Genomic DNA, 18,518 nt, shown 5'->3' on the forward strand with positions numbered 1-18,518 from the left:
TCAGCTGTCTTTATTTTAAACTTGCATAAAGATTTTTCAAATTAACGTTAAATTACAATATACCTAATATCATATTTAATTTGGAAATAAAAAATGATTAATCAAAATTAAATACTATTTTATAAATTAAAAGTGATAATATGTTATAAAATTTATAACTAGTTTGTTTGAGTCAGTTTAATTTGGTTTCTAATATTAGCTATTAAAATTTTAGTTACTTATTATTATTAAATTTATAATTAATATTCAATTAAAAATAAACTAATAATATTAGAGACAAATTCATACTTTAAGTTTTAAATCAATTGTAATGTTTTTATAATAAAGACTGTATTAAATATTAATAATTTTTAGTTTAAAAATTATTATTTAAGAGTTAATATAATAATTATTTATTTTTTGGTTTCTAAATTAGTTGTTATTGAATGATTTTTTTGTTATCTTTTCTAATATTTTTATTTAGTAAAATTGAAATTTTTTAAGCTATGTGAAAGCTTACGTATAAGCTAATTGAAGTTTGCAAGCTGAAAAGTTATATGTCATAGTTGATTGAATTAAAAGTATTTGACAAAATTAATTATCAAGTTAAAAAAAAACATAAAACGACACAAATAGATATATTTAATTATTTGAATGATAAATAAAAAGAATAAGGAAATATCCAAGTATAAAAACTGCTATGGTGTTAACAAACAATGTAGTTTTAGACATCAGATTCTGAAGCATTTGCCATGCCACTGAAAATGAACAAGTTAGATGTTTTTTTGAACAACTTGAAGAATCAAATTTTCTCCTAGCTGTGATATCTTCGAACAAATTAAAGTTGGTGGCACTGGAATATTCTTTGAGCCATGAAAAATACCGAATTGGATGCTGCATGGAAAATATCTCCGAATAATCTCATGCATGCAGCCATAAAAAGGGTGAGAGAAGAAGCACCAGATTCTCTCTCATCATCATCATCATCATCATGGAGAAGAATAAAACTATATATAGTAGCTGAACTTATGATGAAGCTGCACCATAACAATTCAACCATTTCTGCATATTTCCCTCTGAGAAAACAAAAATGGCATACGAAAACAACAACTGGAACCATTATGGGTGGCGAAGCCCCTCTGAGGAGTACCCTAGGCATCAGAAGGGTCATGTGGCATTCAGAGACATCTATGAAGACACTGTAGCTGAAGCAGAAGCCAATAACTTTGAGCAAAGTTATGAAACTACTGGGTTTAACCATAATCACAGAGCTTATAAAAGCGTGGATCAAGAAGCTGATGCCTTTATTCTGTATGAGCACAATAGGATGGAAATGGCTAGGCTCATGTCAACAAGGGATGCTTGAACTTTTGTTGCATATATATATATATATATATATATATATATATATACACATGTCATATATACCTATTTATATATATCTACAGGGCCTTCATGTGATTTGATATATGGTTAATTTGGTGACCCTTAAAATGGTTAAAAGATTTTGGGGTGATATCAAATTCACTATCCATATCTACAACTGAAGTACTTAGGGACCTTGTTCTTTCTTTCTGTCTTTTGCTTCCTAAATAAATGCACCAAGGTCTTTAACTTTTCTTGGACTGTTTAACTTTTTTAACTGCAAAAACAGAGTTTATTGCAGATTACAAGATATGCTCGGCTCCTGCAGAATTAATACAAACTTCTTGGAGCTATAATGGGTTTGTTGGCTACAGATTTTCACCAATTGCAGTCTGTTACATGTGTAGAATAATGCAAATGGCAAGCAATGATATACGTTACAGAAAATTTGTGTTCTGAGTATATTCCTGGAATTATAGGTTCTTCTGCATAATGAGGATGTATTTGAAACTTTCAGTTCAGCCATGTATATATGCGCAGCGCATAGAATTAATCAGTTTATCGAGTTTGGTATGTTTCAACCGAATATGTATATGTCCCTTTTGCAGTTCTGTCAGAAAAATCTGATCACATGTTTGGTCTTAATGTTTTCTCTTATCTGAGTTAATTTTTTCATTGATTCGACTACTATTATCATGCTCCAGTTGTTTGTTTATTTTATAGAACATACTGGTAGCAGAAAAATTAAGAAATTCTCATGTGGTTTGTTGTCCAGCTTAAAATTGATCGAATAGATTCTCTGATGTGTTTTCATGCAGTCCTTCTGCTATACGTATAAGAATCCAAATTCCTGTACTTTTGCACAATGAATAGTTCATGGTGTAAAAATGATTTATTCTATTATTTCAATTGAATCCTTCACTTATCTTAATTTTGTACTGTTTATGGAATAAACTTATACAAAGATATTTGCTTACAAATTAAACAATAAAATATGAAAATAATGATATCGAAAACAAAGACAAGCTAATTATGAACGAGCAAATTAGAAAAATCAATTCCCTTGTTCTTGTAATATCCCTTTTCTGCGTTAGTCAATCTGCCCTGGAACATTCTCCACTCCATGCCACACCTCTCCTTCACCTGCCACCAATACCAAATGGAATCAACCACACATTTCAGAACCAAACTCCATTAAAAACAAAACACAATGTTATAAAACTGCTTCTTCATCAACTTGGGAATGAACCAGAACCAGAACCAAAACCAGTACACATTATATGCAGAGAAATCTTAATAGCATATTCTTTCAAGACATTGTTTATAATTACTAGCAGAAATTTGTAGATTTTGATATATTTTAACTAACAATTAAGTATGTTAATCATTGAAAAGTGCATAACATACTGCTCGCCATGCAGGTTTCCCAGAAGTTTGTGCTTCTCCCTAACAATCACAAAGGAAAACAAACAAGTATTATTATACAAAGCTACATTTGAGTGAATAATCAACATATGATAGGAATAATCATGGAAAAATAATTACCTGATTTCCTAGAGAGGGAATACCTTGGTGAACAATCCACTGAGCATCAACAACTCCAATTTTCTCATGGGCAGGCTATACCATAGGAACAAAGTATCAGTTTACATTTCATATGGCGTATCAGTTTCATGCAGAGTGAAGTAATCAGGTAAGAGACTCACCTCAACACATTTTCTAAAAGAAAAATCAAGACCCCATCCATGCACAAATTCATTCTGCAATCAGTAGCGTGTTACAGTCACAACTTAATGGAAATCATCAACAGTTGAGAGATTCTAGTGTGGACAGTTGGCTATAGAAATTAAGACACAACAAATCAATGTTATGTTGGTGTTTTTTTGTTGGAATGTTGGTGTTTTTTTGTTGGAATGAAGTGGTCTTGATAGATATACAATAGTTATTCTCAGTAACTTGTACACAGAGATGTCTGAAAAATAAAATAGAGTAATCATTGAACCTGAATCATATACCACACACAGCGCCATGCATTTCGTGAAAACACTGGAGCCATAATCTCAACAAACCTGCATGTTGACACTATTAATACAACATTGTGGAAGCAGATAAAAATGGCACAAGAATTTGTACACCCAAAAAAATCAATAATTATTTGAGAGTTACTTACGCTGCACAAGGAGGTAGAAGAGGGTACTTACACCTTCCTGCTTCCACTGCTTCTCTAGTACAAATCAAAGAAATAAACAGTCAAGAATCTCACATTATTTACCACAAAGCATAAAGAAGAGGTTCACATCACTCTTACTTGTGAACTTCACTATTTTCTCTTTTCTTTGTCATATTCCAACACACCCCTTTTGTACTTTTACTAGGTTCCAATGCAGGCTGTGATATCTCCAAGCCATACTTCCTCACCAGTTTTAGGTATCTGCAATTGAAATTAAAGAGGCACCAACACGTCCTTAACAATGCCAATCCAAGAAAATACGGAATTACATGCCATATATATTGTAGACAACAAACCTCTATTGTGAAAAAACTTGATTCACATATTATTGTTTTTACACAACGAACAACACAATTTATAGACTCACATTTCCTGACCGTATATTCAAAATAGACAAAAACGGCTATAAACGACTAACCTATTAACTACTCATGAGTCCTAATGACTAATACATTAACTACTTATAAGACTCCAACAGCTAATTAATTGACTACTGCCCATTTAAGTTTATTTCATTTAAGTTTATCCTTACATAACTCCTCCTCTAAACTTAAATGCTTTTTTTATATTTCATCTCGATTCTTCTATTCTTCACCCTGACTTCTCACATGTAGTAACTCTTCTCATACCATGCTTGTTCCTATCATGACTGTCTTCACTTTCTTGATGGCTGACTTTGCTTTTATTGTAGGCCGACTTGTTCTCTGCTCTTTCAATAGCCAAATTGTTCTTAAGTGAGTTCTTGTTACTAGGCCGAGATCCTTTTGAGAGATCGGACCATGCCTACGTATTGTTGCGTACAATCGCATCTATCTCTTCATCCATTTCAAGTCACCACTTCTCATCTTGGATTTCCATTGCAACTCTGGTCCTTCTCAGCTTGCAACTCTTTTGCAATATTGAAACATTTTGTTTAAGTTCCAAGTGTAGCTTATGCAAAACATATTTTCTTCTCTCTAAGCTTGCTTGTAGAATTGAATTGCCTCTAACCACCTTTTCAATTCTTTGTTGCAAATCACCTTTTTCAAGTTCCAACTTTTGAATAACAAGCTCGTCTTTGCACATGTCTGAGCTATCTGAGTTGTACGAGTGTACCACTAAGCTTTCCAGATGTCTCACCGAGCTATTCGAACTCCCCACCTACTCCACCAACTTATTCGAGCTATCTACTATTTCATCGAACTACATGGGCTACCCACCAAGCTTTATGAGATCTCCATGCATCTTACTGGGCTATCTGAGTGCACCACTGATCAATCTGAGTTTCTCACTTGCTCCACCGAGATATTCGACATTTTCATATGCTCCACCGTGCTGTCTAGGCTGTCTGCATATCTTACCGACCTCTCTAACCTATTCGGTTGTCTTGTGGAGTTCTCCACTCATTTGTGCTCGACTCACGAGCTATGTCCCATCATCAATAACACCACTTTCCCTTCAACATCTTCTGTGAGAAGGTTGGTCGTCTCTTCCTTATTGTCCTTAGGTCGACAAACTTTAGCAAAATGTCTAACCTTGCCACTACTAAAACACTTGTTTGAGTAACACTCCTTTGTATAATGGTTATACTTGTCACACTTAAAGCACTCAACATTTGAGTTTCCCAATCAACCTCCTCTCCATGGAACTCGTCCTTTTCCATGCCAATTTTGTTGACAGAATTGTTCTTTTTCTTCTTCTTGTCCTCGGCTTCTATCACCAAGACCACTTCCTATACTGCATTGGTATCGACCTCTACCTTGAATGTTCTGATCCTCTCCCTTCATTTGAAGTAGTTGATTAAGTGGCTCCACCTTCTTCTTCTTCTTCTGCTACTCATGCGCATCAAGGGACCGATAAGCTCTTTAATCGAGAGTTTCGACAGGTCCTTGGACTCCTCGGTTGTGCACACCACATTCTCAAAGTTGTCTGTCAATGACCTCAAGATCTTTCCCCCAACTCAGCTAGCGGGCCACGTCTCTCCATTTCTACTGAACTGGTTCACCATGGTTTCTATCCAAGTAATGTACTTAGAAAATCCTTCTGTCTCCTTGATCCTCATGCTCTAACTCACCTCCAAGTGTTTGAAGTTGTCCCTGCTTTACTTGATCACCCCACTTATACCCCTTCTCCAATATATGCCTCACTTCTTTTGAAGATTTGACATTTGCAATCTTCTCAAAGCCGGATTCGTCAACAACTCGGTACAATATGTACAGGACTACCTTGTCCTACACACATGCTGCTTTCAACACTTTCAACTAAGAATTTGACCAATTCGTGGTGTTTGTTGGTTCTTCATGACCATTTTTCACCTCCTCCCAATTGTCTTGGTAACCAAGAATGACTTTCATCTGGAGACTCTAATTGTCATAATTGATCGCTTTTGTCAACTTGGGTAAGAACACATTGTTCTTAAGATTGACCATCTTACTCTCTCTTGTTTTTTCAAACACTTAAGCTCTCTAACTCTCTCCATTTTTTTTCACTAAGACACAAGTTAAATGGCTCTTGATACCACTTTGTAGACAACAAAGCTCTCTGTGAAAAAACTTGATTCACCTCTTCTTGTTGTCGTTTTCATACAATGAACAATACAATTTATAGACTCACATTTCTTGACCAATGAATTCAAAACTGACAAAAACGACTATAAATGACTAACTCATTAACTGCTCATAAGTCTCCAACGGTTAATACATTAACTATCCATAAGACTCCAATGGATAATTCATTAACTATTGTCCATTTAAGTTTATCCTAACATATATATTACTTACTCTTCTGCATTGAAATTCTCAACCCCTAGGTCTTCATCCCACATGAAAATATAGTCATATGGTGCCACAATGTCTGGATGCAGAAACCTCTTGGCATACCACCTAAGAAGAGAAAGAAATAACAAGCCACTTTTAAGATTGGTAAAAAGTTAAAAATGTCCATGTGAAAATTTAAGCAGAGAATTCTTTTACCATTTGGTTTGTTTGGGAACACTGACATGAATTGCCTGTTTTGACCACTCAAACTCATCCCATTCCGTTGTTCGGCCATCATAATGAAATAGAAGGATTGTGAAATCCTTTGAAAACTGTTCAAATGACATATCTAGTTTAAACACGCGTCCACAAGCCTATGCAGAGGGAGAAAAAAAGAAAATGGGAGAAAACCTTTTTCACAGCTGCATCGATATTCTTTTTCTGCTCATACCCCACAGTGAAGGTCACGAGATACTTCGGTATAAAGGTTAAATCCTGCAAATATAAGTTTAATCAAATTCACTGTATAAACTAAAAGTATCAGAGGCACTACTAGTCCAAGATACGGAACAGCATCAAGCAAAAATAGAAAACTATAAATGAAAAACACATGTAGCAGCTTAAGTTTTTCATTCACTTTTCAACACCTCTCTCCAGATTATTTGAACCTCGTATTTAGGGAGTAATTTTTTTCCTTCGATGAAAGCAAGTAAAAGATCTTGTTAAACGATCCTAAAGTACGATGTTACGAGTCTGCATTTTGCAGAACAAGAAACTTAATATGGTGGACGAACTTTTCTCACTTAGTGGTCACAGACTATACTTTTGAGTTAGACTCCATCTTGATACATTATAGAATAAGATTTATTTCACACTTTTATTAACTATTTCATAATGTTTACCTTGAACTATGTTTAGATGCATTTTATGTAAGAAAAAACTTATATAGGTATCTTTTATCTTGTTCTTAGATCATGACTCAAGTTTCACTTTGATAATCTATATAATAAAATATTTCATTTTAAGCGTTAATGTGCATTACCAACATGAAACACTAATCGGAGAACACACGAAATATATTACTCTGCATCTACATTGAGCACATAGATTGTTATAGTATACTTGACCTCACTAGGAATACCAGACAATCTTCGCAAAAATAAGTCCGATTCTGCATTAACAATTCCAGGAGGTAACCTTTCTGCCCCTCTTGGATTTGTTGGAACCCAAATCTGCATACAGACATGAATCATCATACAAAATTTAACATGTCATATTTTCAAATACTATGTAATATACAGTACAAGTTCTTCAGCAATTATAAATACAAAACAATATGAATCTTGCTACATTTACTTTATCTTTTCCACTCTTGTCAGATAAAATCGTAAACCTCTAATATTATCTCAATAATCTTTTGATTTGATCGCCAACACTACTCCCTCAGGAGACCTAAACTGCTACAAACCTTTGAAGCATGATAATGCTAAATTAGAAAGGTGCTAAACCATTCTTGAATTAATCAATAGCTTTCCAACTATACAATTGAATAAAATCTGTTTTCCCCCTTAACTTTCTTGAATCACTGTACAACGTACAATTTCCAAGTCCTTCACATGGATGACAGGAAAAGAAGCATACCTTTGTTGGGTCACTTTGAAACTGCTCTTGAAATGAGGTGCTGCTATCTATATACTTTTCCTGTACACTAGAGAATCGAAGCAGGCCATATGGCAGATTCAACTGCAAATTGTTAAGCACCATCAGAGTTACTTCCATGATCAAGTTAACCAACATCAAACCATATGAATAAATGCCCATCAGGAACAAGATATTCAATTTCTGCACCTTGGTTATGGACAGTGGTGGGAGTGATAATCCAACAATTAATCCCAAAAATCCTCCAGCAAAAAGTAACACAATCTGTCTCATACTTTCATTCGGCTTCCTAACAGCAAAACTGCAGACAACAAAAATGCAAATGTCAAGTTTAGGTAGCAGCTGACTTCAATTGTAGCATATGTAAAATTTCTTAAGAACAAGCACAGCAACAATGTTATGTATCTCCAAAGATTAGACCTTCGAGTAGCTGTCACCATTTTCTGATCGTTTCCTCCATACATGAAACTAGGTCGCTTGTTAAAAACCCTGTTGAAAGTGTGAAATTATGAGATTACCAGATTACCATTCAAAAGAAAAAAAGGAGAAAACACACATATATATGGTAAGAGAGAAAAAGATCATAGTTTGGAATATACCACCACCCCAAATCAGATTAGTTATACTTCCACTATGAAGGTGTTCGTTCCACTTCCACAACCCAAGTGGAAAAGTCATCTTAAGATTTTCTTATAGTTTTTTCCAACTTATAAATAAAGTGAAAATTGTACAAGTGTGAACCCTCTGGAAAGCACATCTTATAAGTATGATCCAAGAAATAGCAAAAGGAACTAAATTTAAAAAATGAAGCCATTGTTGAAACTGAGGAACCATAACTATGTAACGCATGTGCTTTTGCCCCAAAAAACCTCTCCAAGTAACCTGTGCAGTTTCCTTCACAAATTAAGATGCACAATCAGGAATTAAAAAATTATGTGCCCTTTTTTTCTAATACAAGAAACGTGCAACCTCACAATTTTTTCAACTCAGTTTTTAATGTTCAGTGAAGTTTACGAAACTCTTCCTTGATAACACATCATTTGATTTGAGATCTATACAAAAACACTACACTACTTGAGAATTGAATTTTTTATGCAGTAATACATGAGTTCTGGAATGAATTATTTTTTTAAATATCTTTTTAGTGAATAAAAATGGATTAATAACATTTTTAGTGAGAAATTTTAAAGAAATTAGCTTGTAATTGTCATGCTGAAAACATTCTTGATATAAACTTTAAAAAGCAAGTAGTTTGTCTTTTTTTTTTCTGGCTAATTTTTCTTAGGTTTCATTCTACTTCTAACACTTTATTCATGAGGATTTTATTAATTTGGGCTTAAATTTTGGAAAGTGAACAGACATCTGCAGTTTCTGATGTTCATGTGTAGTTTGTGACGTTATTGGCTTATTCGAAAGTTATTTGACTTTCGAATTACACAGTCAAAAAATCTTCTTTTAAGAAAAAAATAATTACATTATTTGTTTATAAAGATGATTTATAATTATTTGAAATTCTGATTGGACAGTCAGATAGGTGTTTTCTAATGACTGGACGAAAAGTCGATTTTCTAATTTTAAGGTTTTCTGAAATTTAGGTCATAGGAAATTACAATAACTAATATTACTGTTTACCAACAATCAAAGTGATTGATTTGGTAAAACATGTTTTGGGGTGTGTTTCTCCCTCACGACATTAATAAACTATTTTCAGTTTGACATTCCTTAGCAAAGGGTGAACCATAAATTGTGCCAACACGCCATCCAAAAACGTGTCAATATTTGGGAAACTTGAGCAGAGAAAAGTAAGAAGGAAAATGCCATAGTCTTAAAAGTTCCTTAAATAGAGTAACTATAACTAAAAAAAGTGGAACCAAAAAATAATGATTGAAAAAAAATCTTACGCACCTAAAAGAATAATCCGTGGCATAACCATCGCAGGAAAAAGGTAGAAAAGCATTTTCGGTTGAAATTCCACCCGAAATTGTCGAAAAGCATTAGTCATACATGTTTCTTTCATTACAAAAAGCATAAAGACTTTCTTTCATTGCAAACATAAAGAAAAGAAACGATACCAGATAACTGAAATAGAAATATCAAATTTTAAATAGTTATTTACGAAGAAAATTAAGAATTTTCTTTTGACTATTAAGTCTGAGAAAAGTTCTACCCTAAGTTGCCATGAGGTGTAGGAAACTGTTTCTTAACTTATTTGAATACAATTTTTTAAAGCAGTATATAACTACTAGTTACAAATTAAAATTTACATTAACTATGATAAATCTTTTAACTTATTAACATGTACGAGTTTGTAAGTTATATTTAGCATTACTTATTAGTTAATGATAAAAAGAAAGCAATAACATTGACAATACATAATCAGACTCGTTTCAGATTTACTACCCTTTTTTTTCATTAAAACTATAGCCTAAAAGAAATTAATTATATATTCTTAGAAAACACAATAGATAAAAGTTTATTTACTTAATTGATTTTATACTTTATCTGTATCCATTAAACATAACATATTCTCAGGTGCATTTTTTTAACATTTTATACTTTCCATCTCTTCTCAGTTTACTACTTTCCTTCCTGTTTAACTTGTAATTTTGACAAATAAATTTTCTAACTTATTTTCCGTTTCAACTACGTAAAGGGCTTCCCTTATCACACCCAAATTGTGTATACCTTTATACGGTATTGCATTCGTATTCCCTGCAAGCAAAGGTTCCTAAAACAAAGAATATTATATAATCAAATACACTACTTACAGTAAATTTCATTTACCTATAATATCTAATTCTCTAACTTTTAACACTGGAATCCCACGTTGAACTGTTGTTTAGAACTCTGAGTTACAAGTGCAAGTAACTTCCAAACTTAAGAAAAAAACTATATATTATGCAAAATCGAACTCAACAATGGTGATGGATGTGTACAAGTCAGGTTCTGTCGTTAAGGAGTAGTTGAATTGAACATGTCTACTTCCACGGCCTTGTAATATGCATCTTCTGCATTTGCCAACCGACTCTGGAACATTGTCCACTCCTTTTTACACCTTTCCCTCACCTGCCACCAACACCATGGACATGATTCATCAACATGCATATTACTATTGAGTAATCGAAGTATTTGAATAATATAACAAGTATAATGTTCGAAGTATTTGAATAATATAACAAGTATAATGTTCAAGAACTATGCAAGCAAAACATTATATAGATGTGAGAAAGAGAGATAAAACTGTATGAAACGGGTATAATATAACATACCCCTTGCCAGGGTGCCTTCCCAGATTCTGATTCTCCCTAAAAAAACACAGAAAAACATGCATATCATACATCGGCAATAAGAGTACAACTAATGAGACTAACATCAATAACCATGGAAAACAAATTACCTGATTCCCTAATGAGGGAACACTTTGATGAATAATCCACTGAGAATCAACAACGCCAATCTTCTCATGCGCAGGCTACATGATAGTAAGAGATATTTGTTTCACGTTTAGGGTTTTTATAGGATAGCAATTGCAATTAAAGAAAATCAAATTTTGATAAATTGATGAGACAACAGACTTACCTCAACACATTTTCTAAGAGCAAAATCCAGGCCCCACCCGTGGACCAAATCATTCTGAAATGCCCAGAATGGTACACTCGTAATTAAAGAGCGCTTAAACAGACATTGAACAACTAGCTAATGGATATTTGAAAAAAAGAATAAAAAGAGTAAACATTTAACCTGAATCATATGCCACACACAACGCCATGCATCACGTGAAAAAACTGGAGCCATAATCTCAACAAACCTGCATGGGTAACAACATTAGATACCGTTTGGTATTAATAGATCATACAGCAAGAATATTGTAATTGATACTTACGCTGCACAAGGAGGCAGATGGGGATCACTACACCATCCCGGTTTCTCTTCCGTTTCTCTAATTGAAATCACAAAATGTAAACAGTAACTTATTACACATTCTTATACATAATATGTACCAGAAGAAAACTAGCACTGGAGTACTCTCTTACTTGTGAACTTCACGATCACCTCTTCTCTTTGTCATTTGCCATGTCAACCCTTTATTAGGTTCCAAACCAGGCTGCGAAATTTCCAATCCATGCTTCTTCACAAGTGTTAAGTATCTGCGGATGAAATTAGAGCATATCAAACTTCATGAGTAAAATAAAAATTAAACCTCAAGTATCACGTATTTGGTTTTGATTCATTATCAGTTACAGAAATTTCAAACACTGTCATCTAATCACATATTACCACATTCCAAAGGTAAGATGATTACTAACAAACTTAAAGACAATTCCTTTAGAAAAATTAACAAGTAATCAGATGATGTTGTAAAACTTTACACAGATATAAAGAATTAAACTATGAATTATATTATATTAAGTACTCACTTCTCTGCATTAAAATGTTCAACATCCAGGTCTTCATCCCATATAAAAATATAGTCATATGGTGCCACAATGTCTGGATGCAGAAACCGTTTGGCATACCACCTGGAAGGGAAAACAATTAAATGCTTAATATCATCACGTAATTAAATATTTGCATTACCAGAACACTTGGTTTTAGCTAGGCAAACAATAATAATGGTAAAAGTAGCTCTGAAGATTTGGCATCCAATAGTTATGATTGAGAACGGTGGATTCTTACCATTTAGTCTGTTTGCGAACACTCACATGAATTGCCCGCTTTGACCACTCAAACTCATCCCACTCAGTTGTTTGGCCATCATAATGAAATAGAAGTATTGTAAAGTTCTCTGAAAACTGTTCCGAGTAACGAAACTACTTTAAAGATACATACAGAAGCTTAATCATCAGAAAGACGAAAACAAACTAACAGTTACCTTTTTCACATTTGCATCAATATTATATCTCTGATTATAACCGACAGTGAAAGTTACAAGATACTTTGGCTTCATGGTTAAATCCTGCAAACAGCAACTTAATCCAATGCTCAGTATGATATATCGCAATACAAGCATCAGGGGCCTCTCCAGTTCAAAATTTTACAGACGGGCCAAATAACAAACAAAAAAATCATGCTAGAAGAAAAATGCACATGTGGCAAGCAACATAAGTTTTCTAGACACATTCTTTCGCAAATTATCTCAATCTTGTAATTGAGGAGTTTCATCAATTTTCCTTCATCAAAACAAATATCTGGTCACAACATATAAGTTTGGGTTTGGATGCACATGGACAAAATTTATTTTCCATAATTGATTTCGGTTAAAATTGATTTTTGAAGTGGCCTAATTTATGTTTGGATGTTTTTATTATAAAAACTAGTTAGTATTAAAACTCAGTATAAATTTTTTATCCAACTGAAAAACTATCCAAAGTTGCTTCAACTCAATCAATTCTAAACCATGATAATTTCCTCAAACATATATGAAATGTATCTCAGCATGATTCTAGAGAATCCAAAGGGAAATCAAACACGCATGAAGTCTTCAGTAACAAGTTTATTAACAATAGTAACTGGACCTTAATTAATATTTATAAGCATATGCATGCAAAAGAACGTGTTTTCTATGTTTTAACCCCCTGATGCTCCCAAAGAAAGAATGAAAAATAAAAATAATAAGAAAATTATTTTAGGATACACACCTCACTGGGTTGACCCCACAATCTACGCAAATAAAAGTCTGTCTCAGCTTCAATAATCTCAGGAGGTAATCTTTCTGCACCTCTTGGATTTGATGGAACCCATATCTGCAAAACAGAATCATGAAATTTGCAGCAATCATTAGACTTTAATAGACCAGTTTCCCAATATTGTATTATCCAAAATCATACCGAAGGCCACAAAGAAATGAATCATGTGGCCTTTCTGCACCTCTTGTTTTGTGTTTGATCTTGTTTAATTTTTCCAATTTTATAACATCGCCATAGCAGTAATTTCCTTGCACTTTAATCAATGTTTTATCAATTAATAAAAGCACATTGTTTCTTCTAGAAAGGAATTTGACTTTTCACATTTCAACTTCTCTAGATTGTTGATGGTAAAATAGTTTGTGGGTGTCAAACAGAGAGGGAGAAACAGAGCGAGAGAGCTTGTCCAAACATATGTTAACTTGAGTTAAATAATTTCTGAATTAACAAACTTACTCAAGACAGCAGTCTATTGTATGACTGAAAGGAAGATTTACATTACGGAATACTGGGAAACTCAAGTTTCCATCTACTTCATCTGGAGAGCCTATCCACTACAACCCATTAAAGCATGATTCTCAAAACCTCATTTATAATTGTAAAGTGACATTAATTGATAAAATTTACTTCATTGTTCTTGCCCACTTACTCATCACACTTTCTATACTATCCTTCATTCAACAAATAATGTGCATAAACTTTGAAGAGATTTTGAAACCTGTTCCAACTATATTATTCAATTACATCTTTTTCATTCTCAGTGAAAGAAGTTATGCAGATATTAACTTTCTTGCATCAAGCAATTTTAATGCCCTTAACAAGGCCGACATGAGCTGTGTACCTTCAACGTATCATTTATTAACTGCTGTTGTGATGAGTCGCCATTATTATTTTTCACAGAAGCAGGTGCATGAACTGCATATTTTTCTTGAATGTAAGAAAGGTCAATGACAGGAAGCAGGCTGGATGGGAGATTCAACTGCAAATTGTTAATAAGCCATTAGAGTTCAATTATTCAGTTAAAAAACGTTTATATTTAACCATCAAATTCTCAAGCACGAGGTATGCCTAACAGTAAGGTATAGTTTGCACCTTTGTATTCAATGCCGGAAATGACACTCCAATAAAGAATCCAAAAACTATTCCAACAAAAGTTGTCACAATAAGTCTCATACTATCACTTGGTTTCCTATTGGTAGAACTGCATTCAGCAAGATGCAAATGTCAATAGAACTGAGTTTCTGATGTAAACTTGCACATTTGAAATTTCTTAAAATGACAAACATAAACAAAGTTGGTCATCCTTGAAGATTGGACCTGCGTGTACTCATCCCCATTATATCCAAGCTTTTCTGATTGTATGGTCATAAAACTATACACAAGAGCTTTTCTTCTTCACTAGTTAGCAGGGCACGCATCCCCCATGTAAGGAGAAAAGATACTTGTTATAAGAAAACAGGCCCTGTAGAAAGGACAAAGAACCAGCTAAACGTGTTACAGAATGGAACCAGAAAATGTTTCCAAAAAAAGAGGAACATACACCATGTTGAGATTGAGACAAAAAATATTAGACTGCAGATGCATTATCCCTCCATCGCCAAAAGAATATCCTTACATAAATAGGAAACCAAATCTGTTGTAATGAAGAAGTAACAAATAGCCTATCCGCCACAATCAGATCATAATTTTATTCAAATCTGATTCTGAACAGATTTATTACAAAATCAAATCAAAAAATAGTTGATACAAAAATAAAGAAAAACTTGTGACCCCCCATGTATAGAACTCAAAATTTGGGCTTTGACCGTTGATACTTCTTTCTTAAAAAAAGAACCTTTCTTGGAGCATTCTTCAAGTATCTTAAGATACTACAGAACACTCATTTATGTTGAATATAGACAAAAATTTCAACGATGTTATTTACCATGAGATTCCTCTTGAGCACTTCCTCAAATATCCATTCTTGATCTCCCTTTTCTCTTCCCAGGACAAAAAATATACAATTTACTCTCTTACTTGTGCCTTATGGGGGGCCTTGGTTGTACATGTACATTCAACTCTTCTCTCAATACACGACTTCAACCAAACCACCTTAATTAATTTTGTTATTTATTTACCATGAGATTCCTCTTGAGAACTTCCCCAAATATGTCTTGTTATTGATCTTACTTTCCTCTTACTAGGACAAAAAATCATACAATCTACTCCTCATACTAGTGCCTTTTGAGGCCTTTGTTGTACATGTACATTCTACTCTTCTCAATAGACTCCAAACCACCTTAATTGATTTTACATTATTTTTTTCTTTGTCGGTATTGAACCAATCTCTCTTCATACACATTCATTTCGTATTTTGTCTTTTCTTGTATGGCCACACATCCCTCTTAACATTTTCAATTTTACCCCTCCGACTTTTTCTCAAGTTGTCCCTTCAAAGTCCAACGTCTACAACCATAAAATCTAGTCAGACCAACAGCAATATGATAAATATTGTCTTTGTGTTCGGTAGGTACTTTGAGATCACAAATAACCCTTCATGTCTTTCTCCTCTTTAGTTATCCCACTTGTATCCTATTAGGACATCCTCATTAAATTTTCCATTGCTTTGTAGTTTTGATACCAAATAGTTAAACTTAAAAACATGTGGTATGGTATCTTCTTCTTCCACATCAATTCTTCTTGTCATTTGCTAAAATTGTAATGCATATACTGCCTTACTCCTACTTAAGCAGGTACAATTTGTTTCCTATGTTTAAGTTGAGAGTTCTTCCTTTGATTCTTCAACCAACACTATATCATCCGCACAAACCATGCAATAAGAAATAGGTCTTTGTATGTCCCTAGTAAGCATCCATGATTAGATTAAACAAGTAAGGACTTTAGCCTTAATCATGATGTAGTCCTATTCCTATTGGAAAAACCATAATATCAGCTCTTGATGTTTTCACACTAGTTACCCCACATACATGTCTATACAGCCCAAATATGAGCACACAACTTTCTTGCACAAAATATTCTACAACAGTTCTCTTGACACTCAATCATAAGCTTTTTCCTTGGCCATGCCGCATTCTGACCATCTCACCATCAGTCTGTGATTGCCACCATTTTTATTTAATGCTTTCAAAATCCCATCTGACCATCTAGTCATATGCTCGTTGTCTCTCCAGCAGTTATTCAATGTTTTCAATGCCTCGTCAACAATGTTGTCGTTCCAGCTTCTCTGACGGGGAAACATTAAACTTTCAGGTTTGTTTTACAGTGTGTTTACAGGTAACAAGCCAAGACCTTAGCAAGCTTCAACTCTATGGGCAGACATCGAATATCAAAACTGTAAGTGTCTTCTGAGTCATATCTACATTACTAATCTCATGGACTTCTCCATGTATTAGTGGTACTTTATTAATACTAGAACTGCATTAATGGTATGCGTACCTAATGAAATAACAGTTCAAACAACTTCATATATTGTTTTAAATCACGTGGAAACATTCTTTTCACAATCTAAATACCTCAGTCACATCAATTATCAGCTTAATTCTTCCCTCTTCCATATAACCCCAGAATTTCAAGAGTCTGTCAACTTGAATCCTCCGATTATAAAGACGTTTGACTCCCTCATCCTAATTCTATAAAAGAAATAAAACAAAATAAACCATAAGCAAGAATATCACGTGCTGATTTTCTCCTTATAACCACCGCAAACAACGTATAAGCAACCAAGGAATATCCCTAAAATACTCCGCGATTAAGTAACTATGTGTCATTTTCCCCAATTACAAGGAACAACAAAGGAAAATTAAATAACAGCAAGTGGCAGAATAATATATGTTACACGATTTCTAAAAACCGCAAAAGACAACATGAGAGTGGAGAAGGAGAAGCGCACCTGAATCTGGAAGCAAGATCTGGCAAAGAGAGTGTGTTTTAACAGGAAAAACAACACTCAGAGTGGTTACTGGAAACCGAAATCTGAGGTTTGCGGCAATGGCGGTGGTAGTTATGGAGTTCTTGGAGGAGAGAAACAATGGTGAAAAAGAAGGAACAATGATCTTTGGAATCTTCTCTCTTACATTTTTGGGTTTGTAACACCACCGAACCCAACACCGATTTCGCTTTGCTTTTATCACTTTGTTCTCTGTGTGTTGTTTTGCCGTGCAACTTCTTTCTGAGAAAATTACTACAAAAAATTTAAACAGAGACGAATATTTGAATTTATAACAACTATTTGCTGTAATTTTCTTTTTGCTTTCATCTGCATCTGTTGCACAGTAAGATCTGAACGGATACTTACCACCCGAGGAAATTCAAGCGGAAAAATGGTTAAGTCACACTTTTCAACTATTTTTCTTTTACGGCACCCTTGAATCTTGCCGTGTAAAGTCATATCCATATTTATATTTATTCACCTAAATAATTTACTTTTTCTTTTATTATTAATTAGTAATAAAAGTAATAATAATAAAAATATACAAAGTCAAGCCGCTCGCTAATGCAAATTAAGGAAGTACGAGTATTGATTAGATAGCTAATGATTTTGTTTCTTTGTCTGGGTAACTAATTAAAAGAATTAATTTGATTTTATAGAAAAATTTACACAAAATAGGAAAGATCCACGAGTCTTGGTGACTGTGAAAGATAGAAATTAAATATAAAAGCTAACATTTCGGTTTCAAAACAACGATCACATAAGTATTTGTTTTAACATTTTAGTAAATGAACGATACAATTATTTAAATGATAAATTAACATAATTAGTATACTCTTGTAAAAAAAAATTGGCGGGTTAACCCATTTTAAATTTTCAGTAAAAAATAAATAAAATTTTGGCTCGAAAAATAAAGTTGGGATAAGTAAGTTAGGCGG

General features: G+C 33.6%; 3 protein-coding genes across 6 annotated transcripts; 1 reads left to right on the plus strand and 2 right to left on the minus strand.

Moving 5' to 3' along the window:
* The first annotated feature begins 1,005 nt into the window (after positions 1-1,005).
* On the plus strand, positions 1,006-1,598 carry LOC148205564 (uncharacterized). Its single transcript, XM_088103483.1, has one exon. It carries the CDS (start codon positions 1,070-1,072, stop codon positions 1,343-1,345), a length of 276 nt encoding a protein of 91 aa, XP_087959609.1. The 5' UTR covers positions 1,006-1,069; the 3' UTR covers positions 1,346-1,598.
* Positions 1,348-8,750, minus strand: LOC148205565 (uncharacterized). 3 transcript variants are annotated; one of them, XM_047301618.2, is made up of 15 exons: positions 8,568-8,744; positions 8,389-8,457; positions 8,158-8,269; positions 7,951-8,052; positions 7,437-7,541; positions 6,721-6,804; positions 6,526-6,641; positions 6,334-6,435; positions 3,653-3,775; positions 3,515-3,568; positions 3,347-3,413; positions 3,051-3,104; positions 2,890-2,964; positions 2,752-2,790; positions 1,348-2,487 (listed from the first exon to the last, which is right to left on the minus strand). In XM_047301618.2, exons 2-15 carry the CDS (start codon positions 8,430-8,432, stop codon positions 2,371-2,373), a joined length of 1,194 nt encoding a protein of 397 aa, XP_047157574.2. In that variant the 5' UTR covers positions 8,433-8,457; positions 8,568-8,744; the 3' UTR covers positions 1,348-2,370. The 3 variants fall into 3 exon arrangements, with proteins under 3 accessions (XP_047157574.2, XP_087959607.1, XP_087959608.1); XM_088103482.1 differs by having other exon boundaries at positions 2,359-2,487; positions 2,714-2,790; positions 8,568-8,750; XM_088103481.1 differs by lacking the exon at positions 8,568-8,744 and having other exon boundaries at positions 8,389-8,555.
* Positions 8,751-10,643: 1,893 nt separating this feature from the next.
* LOC124828348 (uncharacterized) lies at positions 10,644-17,988 on the minus strand. 2 transcript variants are annotated; one of them, XM_088103484.1, is made up of 16 exons: positions 17,947-17,988; positions 17,542-17,832; positions 14,970-15,114; positions 14,745-14,853; positions 14,494-14,631; positions 13,608-13,712; positions 12,842-12,925; positions 12,646-12,761; positions 12,387-12,488; positions 12,003-12,116; positions 11,852-11,908; positions 11,710-11,776; positions 11,548-11,601; positions 11,366-11,440; positions 11,238-11,273; positions 10,644-11,034 (listed from the first exon to the last, which is right to left on the minus strand). In XM_088103484.1, the coding sequence occupies exons 3-16, from the start codon at positions 14,987-14,989 to the stop codon at positions 10,921-10,923; spliced, it is 1,191 nt and encodes a 396-aa protein (XP_087959610.1). In that variant the 5' UTR covers positions 14,990-15,114; positions 17,542-17,832; positions 17,947-17,988; the 3' UTR covers positions 10,644-10,920. The 2 variants fall into 2 exon arrangements, with proteins under 2 accessions (XP_087959610.1, XP_047157575.1); XM_047301619.2 differs by having other exon boundaries at positions 17,542-17,948.
* Between the last annotated feature and the right edge of the window lie 530 nt (positions 17,989-18,518).

Source organism: Vigna umbellata, chromosome 1 (genome assembly GCF_029865625.1).
Source record: "Vigna umbellata cultivar VRB3 chromosome 1, Vumbellata_1.0, whole genome shotgun sequence".
In the NCBI taxonomy this organism is placed as follows: domain Eukaryota; kingdom Viridiplantae; phylum Streptophyta; class Magnoliopsida; order Fabales; family Fabaceae; genus Vigna; species Vigna umbellata.

Coding starts and splice junctions, on each gene's coding strand:
- LOC148205564 (XM_088103483.1), top strand. CDS start 1,070: ATGGCATACGAAAACAACAACTGGAACCATTATGGGTGGCGAAGCCCC.
- LOC148205565 (XM_047301618.2), bottom strand. CDS start 8,432: ATGTATGGAGGAAACGATCAGAAAATGGTGACAGCTACTCGAAG. Junction 8,053..8,157: donor CACCACTGTCCATAACCAAG/GTGCAGAAATTG, acceptor AACAATTTGCAG/TTGAATCTGCCATATGGCCT. Junction 3,776..6,333: donor GAGAATTTCAATGCAGAAGA/GTAAGTAATATA, acceptor TTTCAATTGCAG/ATACCTAAAACTGGTGAGGA.
- LOC124828348 (XM_088103484.1), bottom strand. CDS start 14,989: ATGGGGATGAGTACACGCAG. Junction 13,713..14,493: donor TAATAAATGATACGTTGAAG/GTACACAGCTCA, acceptor TCTGTTTTGCAG/ATATGGGTTCCATCAAATCC. Junction 11,274..11,365: donor TTCCCTCATTAGGGAATCAG/GTAATTTGTTTT, acceptor GTGTTTTTTTAG/GGAGAATCAGAATCTGGGAA.